The 21,631-nt window shown below is 36.0% G+C and overlaps 1 protein-coding gene across 3 annotated transcripts in view; it reads left to right on the top strand.

The window, feature by feature from the left end:
• The window catches only part of LOC150105655 (serine/threonine-protein kinase 16), a 171,737-nt gene that overhangs the window by 117,554 nt on the left and 32,552 nt on the right, over positions 1 to 21,631 (top strand). For all 3 annotated transcript variants that reach the window (XM_090394976.1, XM_090394977.1, XM_090394975.1), the window contains one exon: positions 590 to 685. In XM_090394976.1, coding sequence (XP_090251102.1) covers positions 590 to 685 — 96 coding nt within the window. The remainder of the gene's footprint in view (positions 1 to 589; positions 686 to 21,631) is intronic.

The following is a 21,631-nucleotide window of genomic DNA, read 5'->3' as shown; positions in this document are numbered from 1 at the left end:
AAATAACTGATTATCTCCCTTAAATTTATTTCCTATATCATTTATGTACAAATTAAACAGTAGTAGTGGTCCAAGCACAGAGCCCTGTTTCATACCATATTTAAATTTGTTGTTAACTCAAGATATTTCATATTGAAGAATCAACTTTATAAAATTAGTATAAAGCATACATATGAACTTGAACATAGGGATGAAACAGTTTTGGAACAATTAGAAGAAAAAATATCATCTCTCCATTCACTATTGTTAAAGAAATATTTTAGCTATTTCTTTATGATGTGTATTTAATTTATCATATTTAATGGAAGATTCCAAAATAGTTTAATGTAAAAAAAAAAAAGGTTAATGCTTAAGGATATAATCTAGTGTTAGTTAACAATTTATTGATAAGGTTTATGTAGATACAGTATTAAAATTATAATAATAATATAAATAGAAGTGTTTGTAATAAGGCACATTTCAGCCAACTTATCAGACTGTTGATTTATTTAGAATGTACATGGCTTGGCCAGAATCTTTTAAATGATACTGAAATTATATCTTTATCATAGCAAATAAAGAATGATAGCTATTATTTTTCTATTTTTAGGATTTAGCAGCAGAAAAGTGTTCTATGCCATATCGAGCTCCAGAGCTGTTTCATGTCGAAAGCCATTCTTCCATTGATGAAAGAGTTGATATATGGGTAAGCATAATATCACAGGATTCAAGAATGTACTTTGCAACTTTACACATTAAGCTGTTTAAAATAAGAAATTGTTACTTTTCATTATTTTAAAAAGAAAATATGTTTTAAATTATAACTACTAGGAGATTTGCTAGCCTGGTTGGCCAAGTGGTTAGCGTATCCATTCGACAAGCTGCAGGTTTGAATTCTGCCATGAGCATGGATGTTTGGGGAGAGAATGCTAAATAAGTTACAGAAGAACTCATGACATACAAGCGCCCTTCTTGGCATTCTCTGTATAAGCACTATCCTACAAAATGAGTTATTAATAATAATAAATACAATGTAAGCTTCTTAAAATAGCCAGCAGCTGCAAGCCACTTTAGAAAACTTTTGGCATACTGGATTTCATTAGGAAAACCAGTAACTTGCATGCCATTACTTCTATGTGGGAGTGAGAATACATTACCAAGTGTACACTAACTTTGGTAACCATTAAATAACTACATGTAATAAGCAAAAACTGTCTCAAAACCTCTCAGAATTAAATGTGATAGATTACTTTGTTACATTAAAATAAGTTTCTGTACCCTATTACAACTTATAAACACAATATAATAATATGGTATTCATTTATATCATATTCCATGGAAAGTGCCAAAAAAAAATTAAAATATGTTAAAATGTTACTTTGTTCAGTAAGATTTTAAATGTACCATTTAGTTTCTAAGAATCCACACAGAAATAGCAGTTGAATTTTGAGCAGGCATGGCAATAATGTACTTCCTTCCTTTCCTTGCCTAGTAGTTTGTGATGGATACAAAAGCTAATAATTTTTAAAGATTTTAATGCCATATAGCCTGCATAATGTCATTGGTATTCCTGCAGTTCTGATATTGGCAGGTCGCCATTTTCATTTCTGTGCTACTTGTTAAGCTTTGTTTATAGCACTGCAATATTTTTATTGTTCCTATCAATATTATAGTAGTAATATTCACTGCTTTTTTAGTATGCAGATACGATGAATCCCTAGAAAACAATTTTTATTTTAAATAAAAATTCTCTAGATTTTTTAAACAAGTTTTTTTTGAAATAGGAACATAAATACCAATATGAAAATAAATATTTAAACATAGTTATTGTTAGAAACATTTATTTTTATGAAAGGGGTGTAAAAAACATGGTAAATATTAAAAAAAAAGATTTATTAAAGGTAATCATTGGAAACTGTCCAATGTGCACACTTAATAAAAATATTTGTAAACTTTGAATGAATTCAAATTTATAATATTGTAGTTAAGAGGTTTAGGTGTACTTTTTAAAAGAACTTGGGATATATAGGCAGAGATTTAAAAAACATGGTAAATATAAAAAATTGTTTATTTAAAAAAAAATTTATTAAAGGTAATTTATTAAATGGAAATTTTGTAAATCAGGAAAAAAATCCTCTGATTAAAAAAAAAAAACTTGACTAGTTCTGGGCCTGGTGGGGGGGGGGGGGGATGTTTGTAAACCAAAAGACAGTTTCTAGGCTGACCAGAAGATCAATGATCTAGACCAGTGGTTCTTAACCGGTGTTCCTTGGAACACCTGTGTTCCGTGAACTAGTTACAAGTGTTCTTCCGGTGAAAGATGTCACATGATAGTTCTGAGTGTAATTGGCTACTCTGATCCTAATAACTGAAGACTGCTATCTGTATTGACTTCTAAACAAACAGAATATCGTTTATAGGTCATGTGTTTGTAGGGGGAGGAGGGGAGCGTCTCTTTTATAGTCATTCAGTGATGTATGTTTGGTTTGTGTGTTGTGTAACATTGCAATAGTACACAATGGATAAATTTATTATTAAACGAAAACGTGATTCTGAGGCAAATATTAATTAATATTATCTGAAGCAAATATTAATTAATATTATCTGAGGCAGATATTAATACGTCTCATACAGAACACAGCATTATACGTAGTAAAATAAGAAAATTTAATAGGCAATATTCAGACGAATATTAAAGTTGCGGTTTTACATGGACCAGTGAGGAAGAATGTCCTATTCCCCAGTGTCTTGTCTGCGGGGAAAAACTATCCAATAGCGCAATGGTTGGCTCCAGCCTGAGACACTTTCTTTGTTCTTGACGTCTTGCACACGTGATCGTTAATTGCAGCCACAAGATAGAGGTAACGTAACTGACAATAGGGCAGAAGTATAGTAAAAGTTAAGAAGATAAGTTTCAAATGAGAAAATGTAGAATTTTACAGAGGTGCAGCCGAACAAGAATTAATTAATAAGAACCATAATTAGTAACAATATCATAGAAAAATTACAATAAAACTTGGATTTTAACAATGGTGCAGCCGGTAGGATTTAATTCATGCAATTAATCAGTCAAAATTGTGAATTAAGGTGAGCAAGTTTTGAATTAGAATCAGGCAGTTATCAAAAAAAAGGGAAAAAAATTTATTTTTGTGAAATTTTGAAATTTTGTGAATTAATATACAAGTATGAATCAACCATCTAGTACAGAAATGGATGATGTTGAGTTCTTCAGGACTATAAATCCTCAGCAAGTTTTTGTACAATTTTCTGTAGAGGAAACTGATGACATATCAGCTTTTTTTAGCTTCGTCGAGGAATTAAGGAAGGTTGGTAGATGGACAGACTTCCAAATCTTCATCTTGTTAAGAAGTAAGCTTGTCAGAAAGGCAAAAAAGTTTCTGTATTCTTCTGCAATTTTGAAATATACCTTGGAATACTCCAAGTTTAAAGAAACCTTAATTTCTCATTTCTCCAAAGTAAGAAGTTTAGGCCCTAATATATGGAAATGACAGAGAAGTACTCAAAAGGATAAGGAGAACGTGATTGAGTACTACAATAGATTACTGATCATTGCCAACAATCTGAGCATCTCTAATGAGGATAAACCTCACCTCGACTGGGCAGTGTTTCATCAGTTTAGGTTAGGGGTGAAACAAGAGTTGCAGGAGACTGCTTATAAGAAAAAAATCGCAAATATTGAGGAATGTTTCATCGCCATGAAAGGAAGGAACAGATGCTCGGAGAAATTCGTCCTGCATCTCCTGCCAGCTACATTAACGTAATTAAAGAGATGAATAATTTTAACTGCGAGAACAAAGCTGAGAAGGAATCTAGCTCATGTACAATAGGACCAACATCACAACAACAACAAGTGGGGCTAACTAACATGGAAGAAGTATGATCATTGGTCAAACAAGAAGTTGAATAACTACAACGGCCCGTCATGGACTGTCTTGATGTTGTTCTGAACCAGTTGGCGGCAGTAACCGTGAGGTCCTCGGAATCAACTATCCCTCAAACAGAGAGGACTATTGAATTAATCAGACAAGAAGTTGAAAGACTTCACCAGCCTATGATGGACCATCTTGATGCTGTTATGCGGAAGTTGGCGGCAGTGACAGCAAGGACCTCCGAAGTATCTCTGCCTCAATCAGAGAGAAATAATGAACAAGGAGACAGAAGGGGGCCTCCTAGATGTTTCATTTGCAATAAGATTGGGCACATTGCTCGCAACTGTTTTAGTAACAGGAGACCCTCCACGAGAAATAATAGAAATGAGTCTAGGTTTGGGTACACTCCTCATAGATATGAAGGTGAACCATGGAGGAGAGGACAAAGGAATCATGAACAACAAAGAAAGTCGAAAATGATAAGGGTAAGATACAAGGATCGCTTTGTGATGTATTGTTAGATACGGGTTCCCAGACCTCTCTCATAACAGGAGATTATTTTCAAGAAATAAAATCCCGTGTATGGCGAGACATTTCTTATTTAAGGAGACCGATCAGATTATCGGGGATGTTGACATCCAATGTTTATGCGACCAAGAAGGTTAGAGTAAAGTTATACTTACCTGAGTTTAATATGTGTGTTTGGCAAGAGTTATTGGTCCTCCCAGGACATCTCGTCCACATGTTCAGATAATTTTAGGAACTAACTTCCTAGAGAGATACAAGTTCTCATACGACTTTTCCAGAAATGAAATGTTCCTAATGGGAAATAAATAGTTTGGTAGAGGAAACCATAAAAGTAGAAATAGAAATGAGAAATCTCATGAAAGAATGCAGAAGAAAAGTAATGTCGCACCGACTGATGGAGTTAACGAAGTATCTCAAAATAACCCGGTTGATTCTCAAATAGATTTGACTTCAGAAGTGAACAGTCAATCTCAGACTTACCAAATATCAAGCATTAAATTAGCAAACGACCAAGGTAATACAGAAGAAAATTTAGGGGAGAATTGTCCGAGAACCATTGGAGTAAACTTCATTGAGAAAATTAATAGATCTAGAAGTTCATGTAACAGACTGAGATGAAACAGGCACAGAAAACATGAAGTTAATGTTCAAACCCAGCGGCAGTTTAATTATGCCAATTTCCTCTGTTATCTTTTCATGCTTAGAAAAGCTATAAGTTGTCTATTATGTTGGAATTTAGCACTTGCTACAAAGGCTGCACACTTACTAACAGATTGTGCAAGCTTTATGAATAAAATTAATGGAAATTTAGTTAGGTCCAAAACATTACAAGATAGCAATGAAATCAGGTGTAATCAGAAGGATAAGGCACAGAATGATGTAAGGTACATATTACGTCCGAGAGAGAGATATAAAGGAAGCGAGTAGAATAGGTTGTAGGTAAAAACTCTCCAGAAAATCTGCAGGAATGAAGTCAAAAAAATTAAAAAAAAAATTTTTTTTTTTTGGAAGAGGAAACCTTTGTAAAATCTGAAATAAAAGGAGTTTTTGTAATAAATAAGTATACTTGTAAAATCTGCATAAATACCTTTTATGCAGATTTTACAAGTATACTAAGTCCCACTAAAATACTTATGTATTAATAGAAAAACTTGGTGTTAATTGAAATGCAAATAATGTTTTTTTTTAAATTGTCGAATATTGTAATATCAAAAGTTGGTGTAAGAACAAAGGAAATTGCATATCAGGTAAATTGTGTCTAAGTATACCTGCAGTCAACTAAAATTACGGGCAGATTAAGGGATTAATCATGACCTGATACTACTGCAAATGCGAAGGTCGACATTACATGGGGGTTTCCCCGTCTAAATGCACCGATCGATGAGGGTGACAGGTGCAGAACATCAGGGTACCCAGGGGACTACGACGTAAGAAAAACAAAGATCATCAGAACCATATAAATAGGAGTTTGCTGCATTGAGACATTATTTGCTTGGTTTAGTCTGTTCCTGGGAGTCTGAGTTTGTTCCAAAGTGGAGTTTCTGTTCGTGGTGGCAGGAAGTCACATGGAGTTCCGACAAGAGAGTTCGGACTTATGACGGTATCAATGTCACCGTAAGCCGAGGAGTTTAAAAGACAGTACGATGCTCGTTAACGACAGCTGAATCACTAGAATCATGGGTGATGAATCTTTATCCTATTTGGAGACCTGTATTCATAAAGCAAAGGCCAGAAGAACGATGCAACTAAGGCATGTCATATTAGGGGGAACCAGATGCTGAACTTCCAAGCCATAGGAATTAAATTGTCCACTGATAACAAGAAAGAAGTCTTGCAAATTATGAAAAAGATGTTCAGGTGCAACGACGAAGTTGAACGGGAACAAGAAGAGATAATCAGTTATAGAGGACCAGACTTCACGAAAAGTAAGAACTTTCCATTATATTGTCAGAAAGAAACTTAGATTGTGACAGTAGTTTGAATTGATGGAATTGTTTTAAAATTAGAGTTGCAGGACATTAGGCCTTTGGCTAACAATTGAACTAATTTACTCTATGTAAGAGAAAGCCAAGTTGAATTGTATAGTGAATCTACTTGTAATTATTGTTGTAGTCATTCCTTAAACCTAAATTTTTATATGTTGACAATCTGATTATGTAAGGAGGGAGGGGGAATTCTAGACAAGTAGTCCTGCTAAGATTCTGATGATTGTGGGAAATGAAGGTGTAACCTATATTGAGTTGTTAGATATAGCGTACATATTAGATTTAAGTCAAAATTAATTTGTTCATTTGTGTATTTGTTGCATTGTGATGAATAAATTGTTTTCTTGTCAAAATAACTCGCCTGATCTCTAAGTCCAATGCACTATTCATAAAATCGAACCTATGTATCTTAAAGTAGATATTGCCACGACTGCAGAGTAAAATATATATATAATTTGGTATAGAGATAAGTTGGAAAGTAAGGAGCAGTGTGTCATACTGGGTTCTATTCTTCGGAGGAAGATACTCCTGTTGTCCTAGAATTTTGGTGGTGCAGCTGACTATCAAACAAATTTTTGAAAATTTAATTTAGAAGAAACACCAGTAAATCAGACAAAGAGATTGGCTCCAGCCTGAGACACTTTCTTTGTTCTTGACGTCTTGCACACGTGATCATTACTAATTACAGCCACGAGATAGAGGTAATGTAACTGACGATAGGTGAGAAGAGTAAAAGTTAAGAAGATAAGTTTCAAATGAGAAAACATAGAATTTTACAAAGGCACAGCTGAACAAGAATTAATTAATAAGAACCATAATTAGTAACAATATAATAGAAAAATAAGAATAAAACTTAGATTTTAACACTATTACGTCATATTTAGAAAATTTTAAAATTTCCTGGGAGCTGTGTGTGTGTAGGAATTTGTACGATGGTTGTCCATCAGTGGTAGGCTCTATTAAAGGATTTGTTACCCTTGCAAAGAAAATAAACCCAAATATTATATCTATGTGCTATTTTTTGCACAGAGAATCCCTAGTTTCAAAAACATTACTGGTAATATTAAAACCTGACTAGACCAAGTTGTAAATATGGTAAATTACATCAAGTCAAGACCTTTAAAAGCACTCCTTTTTAAAAAAACTTTGCATATCTATGGAAGCCAAGCTTTTGCACACTGAAATAAGATGGTTATATAGGAGTAAAGTGTTATTCCAAATTTTAGAACTTAAGAATGAATTATTGGCCTTTTTTCTTAATGAAGGTACAGATGTTTTTGTAAAATGTCTTCAAAAATGATATTTGGTGTGCTAAAATTGCATATTTAGCTGATATTTTTAATTACTTAAATAGCGTTAATACAAGTAACCAAGGGAAAAATGAAAATATTTTGACATCCACTGACAAATTGTCAGTTCTTCAGAAAAAACGTATCTCTTTGGAAAGACTGCATATCAGAAAAAAAAATACAGTAGATATCTTTCCTTCGCTCAATAATAAAAATGTCGAGGTAATTATTTCAGTTATAACAGAACATTTATAGCTCAGTGGAAGTGGTGTTTACACTCCCTCAGTGCTAAACCACCTGAAGAAAGAGCATCATGAGTTCAATTCTAATCGCCGTCTAGAGGAAATTTTTCTAAGCCTTGTTTTGACTGGTTCCAAAGTTAGTCGATCTCTGACGTGGGCAAGCGGGTTCTTTCTCTCGGAAACTTGGGTTTTTTATCCCATTAATTCAGTAAAATCGACTGTAGAACTCGCACTATTTTCAGACATTGAAAATATTGTGTTAGGGTTATGGACCACGAGATGGCAACACTTTTTGAGGTGTCTCTTCACTTAGTGATAGCCTTGGGCCACTCAGTCTCCAAAAGTTAGATAGGGCTAAATTGGCCTCGCTTATTCCCTATATGGGAATTAAAGGCGTTAGCTGATTTATTTTTATTTATTTTACTTTCCTTCCTTAAATATACATAATTATGAATGGATACGAAATCCATTTGTTAATACATTGAGTTTTTAATTTTTGTTATAAGAGAACAATTAGTTACCTCGTCAACAGATTGTACTCTAAAAATGAAATACAGAATGATTTTTGAATAGGCTGGAAATTTGGACAAATGATGAAACTGACTGTCAGTTTAATATTAGTAAGTGTGACATTCTCACACCAAAGTAAAGCAGGGTTCTGGATTATTTTGACCACCTACAGTACTAAAAATACACAAATATGTTTATTTGAATGACTGTCACAATTTTTTTTTAATCTTTATATTCTTTCCAGAACTTGCATGTGACTCTCATGTTTACTGCATTTAAATGTAACTTATGAGGGTGGTCTGAAAAAATGAATTTATAATTAGAAAATTATTTTTATTTTTCAACATAATCTCCCTTAAGACATACATTTATTCCAGCACTGCTCCAGTGCCATTATCCTGTCCCTGTAGTGGTTCTCAGCAAGATCTCCGAAATACCTCTCTACAGCTGCAATCACCTCTTGATTCGAAGAAAAACGCTGACCAACGAGGAAGAGTTTTAGTTTTGGGAAGAGATAGAAGTCAGAGGGAGCCAAATCTGGGGAATAGGGTGGATGTTCCAACAATTCATAGTGCAGATCCCTTAATTTTCCCATTGCCAAAACACCTTTGTGGGCAGGTGCATTGTCCTGATGAAAGATGATTTTTTTCTTCTGCAAACCAGGTCTTTTCTCATGAATTTTACTCAATTTTATCTATTTCAAGGGATACAGACAAACACTTTTGCTTCAGACAGCTGTATAAAACAAACTACTTGATAGAATGACTTGTAATTTCACATGGATGCTTATGACAGATGTACCAACTTAGAAAAAAAAAATCTTGCCGATAGTGCTGCTATCTGTGGTTGAGGCCAAGAACATTTCAGACCACCCTCGTAACTGTCTTAAATTTCTCTTTATATTCTCAAAGAGGACATGCTGTTTGCTTTCCATGAGATTTCTGTATTATATTGATTATTATATTATCATATTAATGGTACTAGTTTACAGGAAATTGATGAAGCTAGGGATATGGGGATGATGGTGGATAGAGACATAAAATTCAGAGAACATATTGCAAGAGCTGGCAAAATAGCTCAGAGGATTACTTGGATGTTGAAGAACAAATTGACAGGTTGCAGAGTTTAGCTAACAAGCAGAGGAGAGAGGATATAATAAAACTTAAAACTTAATAAAAGTTACTAAAGGATTCTATAAGATTGACACAAAAGAAATTTTTAATACATAAAGAGTAGGGGGGAAACAAGTATAGTGTACATACCCTTCCACACTCACACTTGGAAGTTGTGAGTGTGGAAGGGTGTGCAGACTAGGTTCTTTATTTGGAGAGTGGTAAATGAGTAGAATGGATTGTCAGAGGTTTCTGTGAGTGCCTCAACAGTGAATGGGTTTAAGGAGATGTATGATAGGTATTGTGTTAATGGATAGAGTGGGTCTCCCATACTGAGTCTTCTAAATCCATGGAGTAAACATATATACAAATTATTATTATTATTAAGAGAAACTTCCAGATAGTCAGGGACTAATCGATTGAGGCCACATACTATATGCACCAGCTATCATACTTATTCTTGAATTCATTCACACATCTTGCACACACAACATCCAATGGTAATCGATTCCAATCATGCACCACCCTATGAGAGAAAAATCTAGCCCTCATTCCCCTTCTTAGCAATACTTATTCTCAGCTTACAAGGTTGCCCTCTTGTCCTTTCTCCACCCTCCATAAAATGAAAAATTCCATCAACTGAAATCCTGTATGAACCACCTTTCAAAATAATAAGTTTAGTTTAATCCTTTATCCAAGTGTGAGCAAACAAAGTTTGCTCCTGAAAGTATCTTCAGGACTGGGGTAAGGTGGTACTTTCAGGCGCAAACTTTGTTTTCTCACACTTGGATAAAGGATTAAACTAAACTTATTATACTCTAACCAAGTGAAAAATAAACTTTCAACATCTTTCTCTAAATCCAGGGTAATTTATTAAAAAAGGGTGGCACACCATTTGGCAACTCCTATAGGTAGAGATGACCTGCGAATGCTTCTGCCTGGTATCTCAGCTTGGGCCTAGCTCCCACTGAAGAGACCTGTCCCAGATCCCAGATTTAGCGGCCCCGAGAGAAAGCTCCATGTTCCAGCTCTGCAGTGAAAGTGTCCCAGCCTTGGATTCCAGTTTCCAGACCCCGAGAGAGAGCTCCTATTACAGTCCTGCTGCCTTGGTAAGAACTTGGTAAGAACCCTTTGTCTTTTTTTTCTTCTTTGGTTCTTTGTGTTCCCCCTGTACCTAAGTTTAACAGGGTTTTCTTATCTGCAAACAGGGAAAGCTGGGCCTTTTCTACAGGTCTGTCTTTTTGTGGACTTGGATCGTACAAGGGTCTACTCTTCCCTTTTTTTTTTTTTTTTGAAGTATGTCTTCGGCTCTACCGAGAGTAAGAACCCTCGGGTTCGAAATCGACGCAAGTGTACACAAGAGGACGTTTGCGAAAGCACTAATTGACTGCGTAGGGGCAGATAATATTTCTGGCTTTACCCCTATGGGGGTGGCAGATTTGTAAAAATACAACAACAAGGGAGAAACTACTCAAAGGGGTTGAGTGTGAAGGGAAACTTTGCCATCCTTTTGTCGTTGGTAGCATCTCTAAAAAGATGAGAATAGAGCGATTCCCTCTGGAATACCTAGAAGGAGGCAACGACATAATTAATCAAGTCTTTTCGAAATGGGGAACCGTACGAGATGTCCAAGTAGGCAAAGACGCTGACTACCCTGAATGGATGTCGGGAGAAGTCACGTTCTCGTTAACGATGAAAACAGAAGTTCCGAATTTTGTAATGATCGGATCGGCCAGGGTAATGGTGAGTTACCCGGGAGTAAAGAGGCAATGTTTTAAATGTGGAGCCCTGACTCATCTCGGGGCCCAGTGCCCGAAGTTAAAGTGTAAGAACTGCCTAACAGTGGGTCATACACTAGCACAGTGCCAATCGGCATGCCTAAAATGCGGCATTAACAGCCATAAAATAGACACCTGTCCGGACAGAAATCTGGCCGAAAAATTGGGAGGCACTATTACGCCCAACACGGAAACAACAGCCCAAAATGTTATTGGCGCAGAACCGAATGATTTCCCCACCCTGAAGGCCGCGCATGAGGGAACAACAAAGAATCATGCCGCCACCTCCGAAACACTGCCAAGTACACCAGTGGAGAAGCCTGCAACCAGGAGAGATGAAGGGCAGGAGGAACTGGCCACCGATCAAACCGCCACTACAGACGTAGCAACCGAAAATAACCAGCAGCACCAACAAAACGGAACTATCACTGCAGTCACAATAGACGAGGACATGGAGGCAGCAGATATGGAAATCAACAATGCAGAAACCACACAAAAGAGGCCAGCCAGCCAGCCCTGAAGAAGTAAATATTAAAAAATCGAAACAAGGAAGTCCAGCACAAGTTGGAAATATAAAGTCAACTTCAGAACCCACAAAGTTCCCTCACGCAAAGGCCAATGCACCTATATTGCATCTCTTAAAAGATTTCCCCGAGGAGGCAGCGAGACTAAGAAAAGCTGTAGAAACATTCGGAGACATTCAACTGATACTCACAGGACAAAACGGGCCAAGAGTCATCAGTGCAGAATGGAACGAAGTGTTTGTCGATAATATAGATGAAATCACTCCTGAAAAGATCATTGGTCTTATCGATGCAGAGGACGACGTGGGACTAGCACTGCACAGAGGCCTTTACATGCTAAACCACGTCCGTGGAGACAAATTAGCAGATCTCATCATTAAAACCCACAACAATAGACAGCAGGAGGATTTAAACCTCGCCTAACAAGTCAGTCGACTCCTAGTATCGATCTGCCAGAGGGGGGAAAAAAAAATAAAATTTCTGGTTTGTTTTTTCTTCTTTTTGTCCTCTTTCAGATTAGAATTTTTGTTGTAAAAAAGGTCTATGTCTATTCCACACAGGAGGGGGTATCCTGAGAACCTGGGCTGCGAAGGCTTACACCGAGGCGGTGCAGCTCCTTGTGGGCTGCATCACCCAGGCCAGGCTCTGCCCCCGCTCTTCTCAGTATTAAACTGGTTATTCAGGTTGAAATTTCAGAATTTACCTAGTTTCTTACAAATTGTTATATGTAATTTTTAATGTTATTTACTAGTTCCTCTTTTTCATGTGGTGCTTCTTTCATTTGTTTTTCCCCACTTTCCTCAGGCAGACACCTGAAGAGCTGACTGACTGGGGAAAGCTGAAAAGAACGGATGGAGGGAGATAATGTCGGAGATCTGCTTGGTGCTGACATTTAAGTCAGGCCAAGTAGATCGACTGAGGCCTCTTTTAACTATCTACTACTATCCACTCTATCTTTTCTCCTCCTCTCTCACTATCAAGCTGACTCTCAGCACAACTTTTTTTAAATCTAAAGAGGCCAGTGATGAAAGGCATGAACTCCCATTCGACCTCAATAAAGGTCGAAACTATTCTGGGTAGTGGCCCTTCCCTTAATGCATAACATTAGACATATCCGCAAGGAGATGTGTTTTGCATTATAGGAGGTACTGAGACAGGAGTGCTGGTGGCTTGCTCCACCTTTGCAACGAGTTGCCCTGGTGTTGTACCACCTTACCCCAGTCCTGAAGATACTTTCAGGCACAAACTTTGTTTGCTCACACTTGGATAAAGGATTAAACTAAACTTATTATACTCTAACCAAGTGAAAAATAAACTTTCAACACCTTTCAAAAGTTTGTAAGTCTCAATCATATCACCCGTCTTTCTTCTGTTTGCTAGTGTCTAGTGTCTACAAATTCTCAATCTATCTTCATAATCAGTATTTCACAATCCTGATAATTTTTGACACTCTCCTTTTCACTCTCTCCACTATATCAGAATCACAACGGAAACCAGGAGACCAGACCTGCACACATCAGTCCAAGTGAGGTCTTATCAAGGCCTTGTAAAGAGGCAGAATAACATCCTTATCTTTGCACGTGAAAGTTCATTTTTCAGCATCGCAATTATCTTTTGAGTTGTATTTGCAATCTTTACTACATGGCCCCCCCTGAACTTCAACTTGATATCTACAAATTCATGTGTAAAAATCCATTAAGCCTCCAACATGATGATATCTACTAACACTCCAAGATCCTTTGCCTAATCAGCTTCTTCTAGCATAATCCCTCAATATAATATGACACTGGATATCTAATCATGCAAAAGTGCATGAATTTGCATTTACTGACATCGAACTGACATCCATTTTCCCATGTCCCCCCCCCTCCAATTCCAGCCTATTGAAATCATTCTGCAAGTACGGCATATCAGCAGCATTTCTGATTATGCTACCTATCTTTGCATCATCATCATCAGCCAATAGCTGTATGTCGCCTATCAAATCCCTCCCAATATCGTTAATGTACAGATTGAATAAGAGTGGACCAAAGACTGATTCTTGTGGTACACCACTAGTTACCTTAAATCTTGCAGACTCATATTCTGCTGTATACCACTTTTTGATATCTGTCAGTCAGTCAGCCATCCTCTTATCCATGCTAATATTTTATAATCTAAATCCATATTCCAATTTATCCAACAGTCTTCCATTGGGGTATTCTCTCAAAAGCCTTAGCAAAATCCAAAAGTATCATGGTGTATCCATTCTCCTTGTCTAGTTCAATGGTAACATTATTATAGAATGTGAGCAAGTTGCTAAAACATGACCTTCCTTTATTGAGCCCACGCTGTTCATTGCAAAGTAGAGATTCACTGTCAATTCATTTTTGAATGCAAGCCCTAACCAATTTTTCCAAAATCTTCACCACCACCACTGCTGAGATACCGATTGGTTGATAGTTGGATACATTGGTTTTTGTACCACCCTTGTGCAATGGGATTACCACACATTCGTTACATTCCTGTGGAATCTTCCCTGTTCTGAGACTCAAATTATATATCCTGGTCAAAGAAATAGCCAGTTCAGCTGAATACTCTTTTAGCTGTGCTTATATCCCATCAGTCCCTATTGCTGAATTCTTATTCAGTTTGTGCAACAGCTCTAATACCTCCTCTTCATACACCTGAATTTCTTCATTCAGTGAAGAGGGTAGCAGTGAACTCAATGTTGCTTACACCAGGTTGGTAGCTTTTAGCAAAAGGCACTCAGTTGAACAACCTCTTCTGCATCTGTCACCCTCACACCATCTGCATTCAGAAGAGTTATTCTTTTATATTAATTCTTTCTTTAATTTGCAGCATATCGATAGAATTCTTCCTCTTGTGGTTGTCTTTAGCTTGCAGAGCCAATTTCTTTTCATAGATTTCCTTACAACAGTTGTGACTCTTCTGGTCTGCTGCTGCTTGTAATTTTCATGATGGACATCATTCTTATGCATACAGTATTCCTTCCACATCATCTGTTTCTTACAAACCTCTTGCTTAATAAGATATCACATCCATTTGACTCCTTATCCTATTTATTCTTCGAACTCTTGGGACACATTTTGATACTGCATCTTTTAAGTATTTTTTAAATGCTTCCCATGCACTGTTGATATTCTTCCTATCCAGCAACTGATACCATTTTGCTCAACTCAGTATACTCCTCAGTTGGTCATAATTTCCTGCTTTGTAGTTCAGGATGTAACATTTTCTGAATTGAACATTCATAAACTTCATGTACTGCTTTTTAACTTCGTCAGTTCAAAATAAGTTCTGATATCTTTATCTGTACGTATAACTGAACTGGATACTTCCCTGACTGATTCTTGTTTTCAAATGCTTTCACTTTCTTCCCCAATAATTTTTGTATATTCAATTCTATAATTCATGTAAGGGATGTTCAGTTGTTGTGCTTCTTTTTAAAGTTTTTATACTTTGTGATACACAGTTTTATCATGCTCAAAAGTAGTTAGCTGTCAATTCCTATTTTAATCCACCCTATACTTTTCTATACTGGAGAAACACTACTAACAGCAGTAATGTAATCAGTGATTTTTCTTGTTATGTTTATATTCTTTCCATGTGAATTTATATGCATTTTTATTTTAAAACCCAAGTCCATGTCCAAGAAACATTCTGGCACATATTTACCATTTATGAAGTAGCTTTGTCCCCTTTTCTCCCACTTTTTCCAACACATTGCTATAAATGTGAGATTCATTTCCTACTCTGATGTTTTGGTCTCTAACAAGAACCAGCTTTTTTTCTTTTTTTTTTTGTAGAAAGATTTTTTTTTTTTTTACTTGGTTACAAATTATAGACAAATTATATTCTAGTTTAATCATTTTCATAAGCCTCACATGCAAACTTTATATGTGAAGCATCTTCACAACTAGGCTACTTGTATATAGATTGTCGACATATTAATTACATCAGTTTATCTCGGTATTCCATAATGTACAGCACACTTCCTTTTGGATGCTATATTGCTATGCATTGTGGGAAAGGTCTACCCAGACTGGTTTGATCTTTATTGGGGTCTCATCAATGGGAGATAGACCTAGGAAGATGGTGAAGTTAAATCATTGTGGAAGTCATGTATTTTCTATATACAAATAGCAAAATGATTTATTACCATATTATTAAAATACAAAAGTTTGTAATTAAAAAATTACAAACTATTGTAGAGAAGAAATTATATTATTGTTTTAATCCTTTACGCAAGTATAAGCAAACAATGTTTATGTATGAAATAACTTTATGACTAGGGTACAACTGATTCAGAGGATTTTAATAATATGGTGATACACCACATTACTAGTTGTATCTTATTCAGTGTGACTGATTGAAATTTAGTTTCTGTTCTGATCTCCTATTTGTTACTCACTGAGACTGTGATTCATTCTGTCTTCAGTGACTTTGTATTTGAGACTTCTCTGGATGTAAGTGTCTGCTAGTTACTGGACTGATTCTGTTTTTCTTTTCTTTTTTGTCTTTTATTTTATTTCTTCTCTTAACTTAGAATTTACAGTTGCTTTATGAATTTTAAATGGGCAATTCCCAGTAGGAAAGACTACAGCTTGAGTAGACACTTGTACAGTTTAGAAGTTTTTATGAGTTTTTCAAACAGCAGGTTGAGCTAGTTAGTTTCTATAGCTGCCCCCAGGTATTGACAACAGACTGAAATCCCAGACTCTGCACTCACACTCTGGCTCATATTTAACCCATATTAAACAGCTGAGAAACAGGATGGGTTTTGCAAAGTCAGAAGATAAAAATGATCCAAGAAATCATCATCGAATAAAATTTTAACCCCCATGGAAGCAGAAGCAAACCAACATGAAGAAAGAGTTCCTTCTGTTATCCTGTGAGCCAAGGAACAATGGACAGAAGTGGCTATAGCCCTCAAAAACCATAAAATAAATTTTACAAAAGCCAGGAACATGGATGAGGGGGTCCAATTACAGTCAGAAACAGTAGCCGACTAGCTTTTAGACAATAAAAACATTCATTACCACACGCTTGCTTTAAAAAGTGAAAACAAACTTCAGAGTAATACCACGTGATATAGCAGAATCCATTACCACCAAGAAAATCATAAGAGACCTCCAAAAACCATTGAATAAACCCTGTCAAAGTTAGATGTATGCTCCAAGCAGATAAACAAATTCCTCTTGTCCTAGTGGAAATCAGCAAACTATGCCTAGAAATCAGACATCATCAGATCGCAGACAGTTTTTAGGTCTGTGACCTAAAAACTGTCTGCGATCTGGCTATAAAACCAGAACCATTATGACAGATGGCATCGATGGAACAGTGCCACCATTGTCCAAAATTCAGTCACTCACAATACTTCTACAAGGCTGTATTATATGAAAACCACCATGAAATATATGAAACCACACCATAATATATGAAAACCACACCATGGTTTCCTGCATGTAAACAGAGCCAGCTGAATGTGCCAACTGTGGCAGACCACATCATGCTAACTACACAGGGTGCATGCAATACTTGGCCACTCAAAAATAAGTAAAAGAAAACCAAAGAACCCCCAACAACTGCACGGCCAACTACAGCAAATGCTGATAAATCCCAAAACACAGTAAACCACAAATCACCTGCCTCATCTTCCCAGACAAGTTTGTGAGACATACACAAACAATCCATACTGCACTAATCAGTGGTTAGCAAATGTAGAAAGCCCCTCTCTAAATTGTTTTCTGGGATGCGAACAGTCTGGGAAACAAATTGTGCAAACTACAAGAATTTTTGACTTGCTATATGATGAAGTAATCCTTGTAAATGAAATGCATTTGACCAACTAACAATCCAAGGCGTAGGAACTGTGTTCTATACTGCAATGACAGGCCCAATGGTGGTAGTGGGGTTGGAGGGATGGCCATATTTCTTGACCTCAATATGGAGCACAATGAAATTGTAAATCCTGTCACTACCAACATAGAAATCATGGGGGTAGAAGTCCAAACCACAAATGCGGATCCCCTGAAAATACTCTGTATATAACTCTCAAACCAACAGTTAATGAAATTCTAGACACAAACGAAACAGAGCTAGTAGCAGAAGACCTGAATGCTGAGCACACACAGCCTGGAACACCAGAATTTCAGTACTACAAATTGAAATGGTAGGACCATCATTGACTTTGCTGCTGCCATGCACACCATGATTATAGGACCTGTAGAAAACTCACATACTGCAATGTGGCAGAATTTCCTAATGTCCTTGACATACATAGTGATATTAGAAAATATTGCACATCAATACCAAATCAGTGCGATGAACATTCTCAGCTTGGACTGTAGTTCAGTTTTACTCCAAACTGGGTTCAGACATAAAACTATCCCATAATGGATCCCAACCATCAACTGGATAAAACTAATAACCGCCCTACACGAATCTGTTGGCCCAGTTCCATATGTCTGTCACATAAATCTGTAATGCACATTATTGCTGTTATTTATGCAATATTAAGATATCACTACTTCCCAGCATGATGGAAAGTAGAAGACGTAACTTAATCACAAAACCAGGAAAAGTAGCAAACCTCCCCCAAAACTATCACCAAGTCAGCTTACTTTCCTGCCTAGGAAAAATAGCAGAAAGAGTAATACTAATAAGACTGCAGAAAGTCACTGAAGAATTAAATCTCATTCCTGATGACCAATTTGAATTCCAGGAGAACCATTCCTTTGAACAATAAGTTCTCAGAGTCATGGAAGACATCGACATAGGGTTCAACTGGAAGCTGCACACATTGTGCAATATTTAGCCAAAGTGTTTGACTAAATATTGCAAAATAGGCTTCTTTTCAAACTCCTGCAGGCCAAATTCTCACTAGGTCAATTTTACCAAATCATATATCAGCAGTTGCATACTCTAAGTGAAGCCACAGGGAATTAGATTGTCTGAGCACAAAATCATGATAGGTGTTTCCCCAGGGCTCCCTGCTATCACATATGCTCTTTGCCATCTAGGTAAAGTTACAATTACCTAGATGGCAAATGTGTGTGGAATGTTACAATTGTGTGTAACATTCCACACACAATTACCACCATAATGGCTGAGTATGCAGATGATATAGCAATAATGGTCTGCTCCCTGTGACCTAGATTAGCAACCAAAAAAACTGCAAAACACGGTTTTGGAAATAGAACAGTGGTTCAAAAATATGGCAATTTGACGTTAATGCAGATGAGCACTGTAGTGTCCTTTCCTTTAGTGTTACACAGTCAGCATTCATTTTACACAAATTATGGACTCTACAAGCGTGTTATAAATAAGTATTTTAATTTCCTGACGTTTCGACCTTCATATTAAGGTTATCATCTGGAGTATACATATTTGTATACATAGACAAGCTAAATTACATTTCACACGGTATGCTGAAGAGACAATGCATTGCTCAACAGTTATTGTACTGGCCTGACCTCTTGTGAAAATTAAATAAAATTACAATAAATAAATGAAATAAAATAACTACATTAAAGCTATAGTTTATTTAAGACAACATCAGAGAAACAAAACTGTCTTACTGTAACAAAACTATCTGTATGAAAGAATGTTTCGCTGATATTGTCTTAAATAGAATATAGCTTTCATGTTGTTATTTTATTTCATTTATTTATTGTAATTTTATTTTATTTTCACTAGAGGTCAGGCCAGTAAAATAACTGTTGATCAATTCATTGACTCTTCAGCATGTTGTGTGAAATGTAATTTAGCTTGTCTCTATATATTTATGTGTGTATACTCAGATGACGGCCTTAATATGAAGGTTGAAATGTCAGGAAATTAAAATAATTATTTATAACATGGTTGTAGAGTCCATAATTTGTGAGCACTGTAGTGCTATTCACAAAAAGATAGTGTCACTGGAAGGCAAAGTAATTATGTTTGGCTCTCCCATTCTGCTGTAACCAGTAGCCAAATATTTAGGGATACAAAGAGCTCTGCTTCATGACACCCATATCAATCATATCTTCTCAAAAGCAAATAGAGCAATAGGACAGCTATACCTATTACTTAATTGTCATAGCCAGCTATGCATGAAACTTGAACTGATCCTACACGAGATACTGATGCAGGTGAGCCATCCTTCAAGATACCATTCTTGAAGGATGGCTCACCTGCATGGAGTCACAGCAGATTCAAATGTTAGCAAACAATAAATAATTCCAAGCAAATGTTTACAAATAGTGTTCAGTGAACCATGGTTTGTAAGAAACATACAGCTTCACTAAGAAGCCAATATGCCTGAGATCAAAACTTTCCTACACAAAAGGGCTGCAAAATTCTTTTCAAGTGCTATTATCCACCCTAATCTATTAATCCATGAAGCAGTAAACTACAGTGAGTATGATCCTGCAAAACAGAAATGTCCCAAACTATACTGAGCAGGTAAACTTATTAAACCTACTTTTCCTTTAGCGTTACATGGTGATCAGCATTCATTTCAGACAAATTATGAAGACTACAACTGTGTTAGAATTAATTATTTTAATTTCCCAACATTTCAACCTTCATATTAAGATCATCATTTGGATTATATATATATATATATATATATATATATATACATATACAGAGACAATGATTTGATCAATGTTTATTCTACTGGCCTGACCTCTAGTAAGTAAAATAAAAATAAAAAGGTGGTTGATAACAATTAAAGATTAAGAAACAATAATTAAGGAGGCCTGTGAAATTCTTATCAGCCACCCTAATCGTAACAATAATGATGGTCTAAAAATTCCAAGAATATGGAAGGCACATATTCTTCTCACACAACATTTCTCCCTAAGAGTTAATTATAAATAGGACTTTTTGAGAAATCCATGATCTTAAATTTAATATAACAATTCTCATGTTAAATTAGGGCATCAATTTTGCTGTAATAAAACTATCTATATGAAAAATTTTTTTCTCTGATGATGTCATAAATAGAATATAGCTTTGATGTAATTATTTTATTTTATTTTATTGGTTTATTTTATTTTTATTTTATTTTTCTTCTCTAGAGGTCAGGCCAGTAGAATAACCGTTGATTAAATCATTGTCTCTTTAGCATACTATGTAAAATGTAACATAGCTTGTCTCTGTGTATGTATATATATGTGAGTGTGTGCATACCCCGGATGATGACCTTAATATGAAGATTGAAACATCAGGAAATTAAAATAATTATTTCTAATATGAACAGGAATCAAACCTTGGAGATTCAGTGGCAAACTCTGAAGGAAACATTGATTGATTCTGCCAGAGAGGCATGTGGTGAGGTTGTGTGCAAGGATAAAAAAATCAGAACTCCCTGGTGGACACAGGAAGTTAAAGAGGCAGTGAAGGAAAAGAAGAAAGCATATCAAAAGTTCCTGGCAAATAAGTCAGCTTTTACTCTTACAGAATACAGAGACAAATGTAAGAAAGCTAAACAGTGTGTAAAACTTGCTAAACAAAAGTCATGGGAGGACTTTGGCAAGAATATAGAAAATAAATATCAAGAAGGTGGCAAAATATTCTGGAGGTTGTTGAAGAAGCTTAGAAATGGAGGAAAGAGTGCTGTAAAAGGAATTACAGATGATAAAGGTGAAATGAAAACAGAAGAAAAAGATATCCTTGAAGTATGGAGTAATTACTTTGAAAAACTGCTAAATGAAACAAGCAGTGATGACAGCACAGTGATAAAAAACACTGACCAGGCATGCAGTCAGGAATACATATCCATACTTGAAGTAGAAAAAGCCATC

This window comes from Typopeltis vanoorti, chromosome 6 (assembly GCF_054136105.1).
Source record: "Typopeltis vanoorti isolate ZY-2024b chromosome 6, IOZ_Tvanoo_1.0, whole genome shotgun sequence".
Classification (NCBI taxonomy): domain Eukaryota; kingdom Metazoa; phylum Arthropoda; class Arachnida; order Uropygi; family Thelyphonidae; genus Typopeltis; species Typopeltis vanoorti.
Note: the sequence above shows the minus strand (reverse complement) of the source record. Positions and strands in the feature narration are given on the sequence as shown.